At 42.8% G+C, this 8,287-nt stretch overlaps 2 protein-coding genes across 2 annotated transcripts; one reads left to right on the plus strand and one right to left on the minus strand.

Moving 5' to 3' along the window:
- Window positions 1-110: 110 nt before the first annotated feature.
- Window positions 111-709, minus strand: LOC119726338. The gene has a single exon (XM_038197994.1). The coding sequence runs from the start codon at window positions 707-709 to the stop codon at window positions 254-256; it is 456 nt and encodes a 151-aa protein (XP_038053922.1). The 3' UTR covers window positions 111-253.
- Window positions 710-6,343: 5,634 nt separating this feature from the next.
- LOC119726339 (gastrin/cholecystokinin type B receptor-like) lies at window positions 6,344-7,606 on the plus strand. The gene has a single exon (XM_038197995.1). It carries the CDS (start codon window positions 6,344-6,346, stop codon window positions 7,397-7,399), a length of 1,056 nt encoding a protein of 351 aa, XP_038053923.1. The 3' UTR covers window positions 7,400-7,606.
- Window positions 7,607-8,287: the final 681 nt, after the last annotated feature.

Consider the following 8,287-nt stretch of genomic DNA (forward strand, 5'->3'; position numbering starts at 1 on the left):
ATATGATCTAGATTCCGGGCGCTATTCCGCGTCGAGTCTGACCAGGGAGTTTTAAGAGTGCGTAACCCTCGAAAATATGCATCGTACAAGAAATAGATAACTTACCAATGCCCGTGTTTAGACGGAATGACGAAAAAGACGGAGCTATGAACGAATGGGATATCTAAAGCCTGGGCCAACAGTGGTCCGCATGGTATCATGTCGTCTACGACAAGCATGTCAAATTTCTCCTTGCGCAGTCGCTTCATGGCGGTTAAATCTCCCAAAAGGTCGTCGCACTCTGAAGCCACATATCTAGAAAATTCAGCTTGCCCGTCAGATTCGCTGAATACAGAAAGGGACCAAAGAAGTGATTATGATGTCCCTTCACGATCACTTTGGATATATTGTCCAGCACGTCGGTCCTGTTCTGTTTGGTATAGGTCGAGTTGAAGACCACGAAGGAGAAGACGTCGGCGTCTCTCTGCCAGCTTCTGTTGGAGTTGGAGCTGCCAACAAGGGATACAACACGGTGACCCTGTTGGACCAGTGCCCTACCCGATCTGGCCAGGACCACGTAGTGGCTTCCCCCCGCGATTGAAGCGAAGTACAAGAACTTGTACTTTTTCGAGTCAGATGTATCGTCTCCTTTGCTGTTGGTTAAAGATGGCAGCACAAACAACTGAGACAAGAGGGCGAAAAGCAGCACTGTTGACAGTCTGGGCGTCATTGATAAAGTCTTATCTGGTTATGGACCCTTCACACAAAAAAGAAAGAGTTCATGTCAGGTGATATTCAAATGGCACTGAAATTACAATTTATATGTTCATGTACTATGAATGAAGTCATTTTTCTAAACGTCACAAAAAACAAGTCAGTGCTACACAACATTGTCAACAAACAACACTCGTGAGATTAAAACTCATCGCAGTATATCATGCAGACGACGATTGTTGGTAAAGGCCTGATGTTTGTAATTAACCTGGCATACTTGTAATAAGAGCTTACCACGTCCTCTTTAAATGGAGAAACGAAAGCAGCATTTTTAAAGACCGTGTAGTGGTGGGAGTGCATTCAACTCAACCCAAAATGATGGAACATTCACGGGCAGCACTTCCAAACCTATACGACAAGTTAGTATGTGTTTACTTTGTTCTATATCTCGATTTATTTGAATTTTTTTTATTAATTCAAAACTTACCCAAGAATATACAAGTAAAGCCGCAGAAGACTCCTTATACGCCTTGGTAGCGCAGATATAAGTCAGGGTGGTTTTGCGCCGAAAGGCCGTTCGTACAAATCTCAGTCAAATTAAGGTGTATGCTATCAGTGCACTCCGACATGGTTGAGAATAATTATATCCATTATTATCAGACATCTATTTTTAATGAAGGGCAGCTGTTGTTTATTGACCGTACTAGCTGACCAACAGCGAGAAAATGCAATGACTTTGGACTCCTATGTCCACTATCATATCATAATTGGTCAACAACCAAAATCAGATAATATCGTACCTTGATCTTCGAAGCAGTGGCGTATCCAGAGGGGGGGGGGGGCTTTGTGAAAGATATTTTTTCAGTAACTATTTCCATAAATGGTTAGAGAGTTCTGACATGAAAATAAGGAAAGAAAACCAAGCTCCAAAACCATCACAATCCGCCGTGAAAATCGGCATATATTTTCCAGTATATATGCATAATAATGGTCAGTTTTGAAGAGCGCCCCCATTTGGAAGATGGGTACCCCCCCCCCCCCCGCTTTTTCAAGTGTCCGGAGAAGAAAAAAACATGTCTACATTTCGGCGCAGATGTGCGACTGCGGCCCCCCCCCCCCCCCCAGTGGCGTAGCAGGTTCAATTTGATTTTTTTTGGGGGGGGGGGTTAGACGTGAAAAAGGACACTCGCCTCATCCGTGCCGGGACAATAGTCAATGGACAACGTGTGGCGCTTTCCAGGCCAACGTTTGCGCCACGTTATAAAAATGGTCACTCTTGAAAAAAGGGCGTTCTTGAAAAAAAGTCACGAGCCTTTTTTCAAAAGTCTTTTTTTACGAGTGCCTTCTTTCAAGAGAGCCCTTTTTCACGAGTGCCCTTTTCCCCACGAGCGCCCATTTTCCCACGAGTGGCCTTCTTCATGAGTGCTCTTTTTCTCGAGTTTCCTTGTTCCACTAGTGCCCTTTGTTACTAGTGCCATTGTGAAAAAAGGCCACTCATTACAAAATGTTGGAAGGGGGATACCCCCCACCCCGTCCGCTGGCTACGCCACTGCTTTAGAAACTATTTCGTATGACCATGAAATTGTGAGGTCCTTAAATATTTGTCTTAGCTTGAGGTAAGGCCACTCTCAGGTTTGTTGAATTTAAACCTTTTTTCACACACTTTGCTGTGCCATATTAATTTTAGGCCACGTTGGTATCAACAGTGTCAAAAATTAGTCTCCTGCAGGTGGACCTACATAAAAAGCTAAGCAGCGGCGTGTGGGTCAATTGAAATTCAACTTGATGTGACAGACAAACAAAATGTTTACCTCAATAGTACATTTTTTAAAAGAGCAGTTGACAACATAGGCCTACACGCAGTTTTGTAATTTCATTTAAAATTGTACATTGCTGTGGTGTCAGTTTCTCTGAGGACTCGATACAAGACTGCGTAACCAACTGCTATCATGTGTAAAGTCCAAATTTGCCAATAACTTCCCGGAACTAAGACTATAACCCATCGGATACGCAACTGATGCAGATACTCAGTAAGGCCTGGGTCAAATTGGACCCGAATCAGGATCATATGACCTGATACATTTCAGGGTCAAAATGACACTTTTCCGGGTCAAAAGGACATTTAATTCTCTGACTGAATCATTTGTTACCCGGAAACCTTGGCAAAGGAGTTTTTGACCTGGAAAAAATCTGCGATTGCTGATGTCCTGAAAGCGCAGCGGGGGGTCTACCATTCAAAACGGGTATAGCTTCTGCCTGAAATGTGTTTGTTATTGTACTTATGAAAATGGAAATTTAATAGGCATAAAACCAATCCGCAGCGGATTGGGTGTTTAACTGCTACGGTTGTTTCACTTCAAAATGAAAATGACGTTGACCGGCAACAAAACAGGTGCATTTTCCTAAAAATAAATTAAAAAAAGAAAATTCGTTTGCATATACCTTTTCTACTGCTCATGCTCGGACGTCACTAGCATATGCACGTAACAAACAAGTTGGGCTTCACTATTATCACCCATTGCGAAAATATAGACAATGGGGCGAATGCATAAAAACTAGCAAATTCTAGGAAATTTAAGCAAAAAGTATTTACTTTGGAGCAAATACATGAAGGAAAAGCAAATGCTTGAATCCGTATGAATCAAAGTTTCCCTTTACTGTTCCAGGCGCGGATCCAGGAGGGGGGGGGGTCCCCAACTCTGTGAAAAATTAGTTTTTTGGGTCATAGAAATTCATACACAATAATGCTACACCCCCTCCCTGCTCTGACACCCAAACACAATTATAAAATGGTATTAACATACGCCTGTGCGCAAAAGACGGACAGAGCCTGCTGGGTGACGGGAGTTTTAGTACACTATTAGGCTATGTAATATAACCGTCGGATTTGAACAGCGCCCCCATTGAACTTATGTAACGAGCCCCCCCCCCCCCCCCCCCCCGCTATTGATTTTACGAGCCCAAGTGTCTGGACAAAAAAACTGTCTACATTTCAGCATTGATTTGCTAATGAACCCCCGCCCCCCCCCTGCAAAAATTTCAGGATCCGCCCCTGTGTTCAGCATTTAAAACAGGTATGGTCTAGTAGCAAATGATTCTCACTGTTGGATTGTTTTCATCATTGGACGAATGGTTGTTAACAATAGGGTCTCTTTTGTGTGTACGAACTGTCATTTGATCCTTACATCCAGCAAAAATGATGAAGACAATTTTCGCCAGTTGAAGAATACAGAAAGTATACTTTCATCATTCATGAAAATTGTAAAGGTCCAAAGTGTCCTGTAGACGTCACAATTGCATAAAAAATCACAGACACGTGTTAAAGCAAGTAAAATCATACCAAAAATTCAATGCACAAAGGTTTTTGTTTATTGAAATATTAAAATAACTATAGTTTGCAAAGATTGGTGACCTAATGAACTAAACAATGTTTTCATTTCGTTTAGTCCCTAACCTTTCACCAAGGCCATCGTGGCCTCTCTCATCCGCATTCAAAGCGGCGAAAACGCGAAGCGACTGGAGATGGAGACCCCACATGCGAGTGGCAAAGCCACGAGGGCCTTTTGCAACTTGTCTAGAAATTCTTATGTTTTTCTTTATAATCTCGATTTTTGCTACCCCAAAAGGGTAGCAAAATTTCAACCAATCATCAGCCTGTTTGTGCGTGCGTGGCTACTACCCGGACGCGTCGACGCGTCCGGATGCTTGCACAAAATTTAAAAACAAAAAATGCGAGTCCAGTTTTCCACGAGATCGTGACCGCGTAATTGTTCTTACATTATCTTATTTTAACTGTACTTATAAAGGTATTTCAAGAAACTATTTGAGGGTATGAATTTATTTTTCATCTGAACTTACAGTTATTTTCTCTTACGTTTTCCTTACTCACCCTTCTTTTAAAAATGAAGCGACTAGGCAAAATCCGCGTTGTGATTGGTTAACCTTCAGCACGCTTCTTATTTGCATAAAAATTATGAATAATTCAACAAAATCATGTTGTAAAAGGCCTCGTGGCTCTGCCACTCGTGCGTGCTTAGTTAATCTTTGCTCCAGTCGCTTCGGGTCTTCGCAACTGCTCCGCTCTAAGCCACGATGGCCTGGGCGAAAGGCTATTTAGTCCCCGGAGTGCCGTTGGATAACAATTTCTCGTTAATCATTCTATGCCGCACTGAATTTTACGCTGACACTTCGCATATCGTGCACAAAATGCGAAATAATCGTTTCTTCTAGTAATGGAATTAATAATAATAAAAATACTTAAATTTCACGTAAATGTTATTCAAAATAAAGTGTATGATATTATAATAGTTTATTACCGTTTTGTGTTATTTTTGGCGCAATTACTATTAATACAGGCAGCAATTATTGCGCAGCAGTATTTGCTTTATATTTTCAGGATACCTCCAACCCAACCTTGAAAAATGACCAGTAAATGCTTGAAATCTGAAGCATTTACTCCTTTTTATTCATACAAAATAAAGTAAACACTTATAGTCTAGCAAAAGCTAAAAAGTAAATACTTTTAGCTTTTAGCAAATGCTTTCCAGTAAAAGCATTTGCCTCAATTTTATTCATACAAATGCAAGTAAATGCTTAAAAATAGGAAGTAAAAGCAAATGCTATTTTTTTAAAAACACATACGACCCATTATCTTGTGGTTAATTAAAGCCAGTCAATTCTTATACACTATCATTTGACTGAGTTTTCTATTAACCCTAACTCCCTAGGGGGTGTGCAAAATCATATTGAAATTGGAGGATTCGGGACTGAATAGGGCTATCGGATAAAATATAATAGCTGAACTTGTATTTGAGGTGAAGGTCCGGGAACGACGCTTGCAATCGGATCGAGTGCCTTTCAAGAGGCCTGCCTCTTGAGGGTCACTCAGTCTTAATATGACATGGTTTGTTAATACCCTCTTTGACATTAAAACTCTGTTGTTAGACTCTTTTCTGCCAAGCACTTAGGCAACCTCATGATTGCACGGATCTCAACTTATACACTGTATGTTGGTTCCGACTTCCTTCCTATATGGAGGACTTCCTGTCCATTTTGTTGAAACGTTCGGGGACGATTCATTCGGAAGAATGAAGTTTTTAAACGGCCCAAGAGAACTGATGCACGCTACAGTGAATCTAATACGATTATATGTCCGGCGACAACATCTTCCCAAAGGGGGTACATTTACCATGATCCCATTAAAATGGCACAGAATCCAGTTAATACATGCATTCACGTCACAAGAGTATGTGTGATGACAATGGGATTCCCATAGGTAACGTCCATGTACATAGGGTCATTTTCTGCTAATGTAATAAATGCACTCTCGCTAATTACGGAAAACCTCGGCAATGGCGAAACTGTTATGTCGGCAGCCTTTTAAGGTAACCGCCCCCATGTGACAGCATTATACGCTTTCATACGTAAGGAACATTACAAAAGGCCTAAAGCCCGTTGAATTCAACTGGGGATTCGATAATGGTATTTAAAAGCAGAAAATACGTGCTGCCTGAACAGTTCCACCTACTCCACAGAAGCATTTTCCTTCACTCCAAGAAAACAGTGAAGATTTCAGGTAATACCAAATAAAAAAATGGGTACTTGCGATTTGGCGAAGAATATTTACTTGCTTGTTTTTCACTTGCTGATGATGATGCTGGGAGTGCCGGGTAACTGCCTCATCCTCCGTGTGTATTGGAGCAAGCTGCGTAAGACTAGCACCCATGTTCTCATCATGGGCTTAGCCTGGGCCGATCTCCTGGCCTCTGCGTTTCAGATCTTCAGGATCGCCTCCAACTGTCTGCTCCTCGAGCAGGCACCGCCAGCCTACAAAAACTGCACAGACTACTTCCTGCACACTGCAATCGGCACCTCGGCCCTGATAACGTGCGTCATTGCGTTCGATCGCTACGACTGCGTCTGCCGGCCGCACCACCGTCTTCTCAGCCGTAAGAGGGCGATGATAGCCGCGGTGTGCTGCCTGGCTACGGACGCCACCGTCAATTCGCCAGAGATCCTGGAGGTCTTCCATCCCTCTGGCCTCACGTCAGTGATTCTGCTGACCTTCCAAATCTTTACCTGTTTCTCTGCAGCTGTGCTGATGGTTGTGTGTTACAGCAAGGTTTACACAACCATACGCGAACACGTCAAAGTTGGCGTTGCAAGCAGCATCAGTGGACGTGTCCGAGACAGTTCCGCACAACAATCAACACAGATTGTATCATGCTACACATCCGAGGCCAACAGTATCACACTGCAATGCAAGTCTAATTGTAACGCACCCTCGTCAGCTAAGTTTGCTCCCTCAGCTGCAACCGAAGAGGACAAGGGAGAAGAAAGCAATCCTACCCCCTCGGACAAACCCACGAGCCACATCAGAGAGGCATCCAAGGCTCCACGTGGACCCCAGGCGGGAGCCTCTCTGCAGCAACCAGCAACCAAGCTGGAGCGAAAAACCACCAGGATGTTGCTGATATCCAGCGTGGTGTTCCTGATATCCTGGCTGCCGTACATCGTCTACATCATCCTCAACCTCTCAGACCTACAACGACATGGCGCCATCTCGCCCACTGCTCTGCTGGTAGTGCACCTGGCCACGTACTGTGTGTACATCAACCACGCCGTCAACCCAATCATTTACGGAGTGGCCAACAGGCGATTTCGAGAGGACTGCAAAAAGGAACTGAGGAAATTAAGATGTTGGTAAAACCGTTCCACAGAACAATAGAACAAGCCGTCTGTGACGTCATGCCAACATGCAATCGACAGGTAAATGTTAGCCCTAGAATTGTTCGCTTGGGTTTTTTTTGGCCTTCAGTGAAACAAAGTCAACACTTTTGTAACAGCTATAATTTTTAAGAGGTACACATGCAGTTCAAAATAGAACGGTTTTCTATTCCATTTCAAAGTCATGATGGCCTTTGGCGTCCCCCCCCCTCCCTGCAATCCTTTGTTGGGGGGGGGGGGGGAGGTGCCGATATATGAGCCAACAGGGATGACAGTTAAAATCACATTAATGCTAGCTATGTTAACAGTGGTAAATACACGTACAAATGTCCTTAGAGACTGCAATCTCGGAGATAGCATCTTCGTCAAAATAATTAAACCACGACTTGCGTTTTAATCTCTCACTTCATGATTTATTAGCACTTATCGAATATCAACCTATCAATTCAACCAATATTTGTGTAAATGAATTATATTCTATCCACCGTCACTATATTATATCTTATTACACCTCACCCAGAGATTCTGTGTCTTGATTGGCCGAGAGCGAGTCACTCATGGTACTTGCTATTTTGCTATCTTTCAGTGCACGGCCAAAGTACTATACCCATAGCAACCAAAGTACTATACGCACCGTGTGCAAAATGCATTGGAGCACGTTTCGCGTTGCGCGTGTTGTGTCGAAGCGCGGACGTTACAGAGCTGGGTTCAAACATTTCGTGAAGGGGTAGTTAGAAAAAGTGCAAGTAAATTTTCCACTAATTTCGTATTCAAATAGAAGTACATTTTTATTGTATTCAAATTAAATTAATCAGTCGCTTAAAATCAAGCAGAATCTGTGGGAAAGGTGTTATAGAACAAATACTGA

The sequence above is a fragment of the Patiria miniata genome, unplaced genomic scaffold, assembly GCF_015706575.1.
Source record: "Patiria miniata isolate m_02_andy unplaced genomic scaffold, ASM1570657v1 HiC_scaffold_2, whole genome shotgun sequence".
NCBI lineage: Eukaryota > Metazoa > Echinodermata > Asteroidea > Valvatida > Asterinidae > Patiria > Patiria miniata.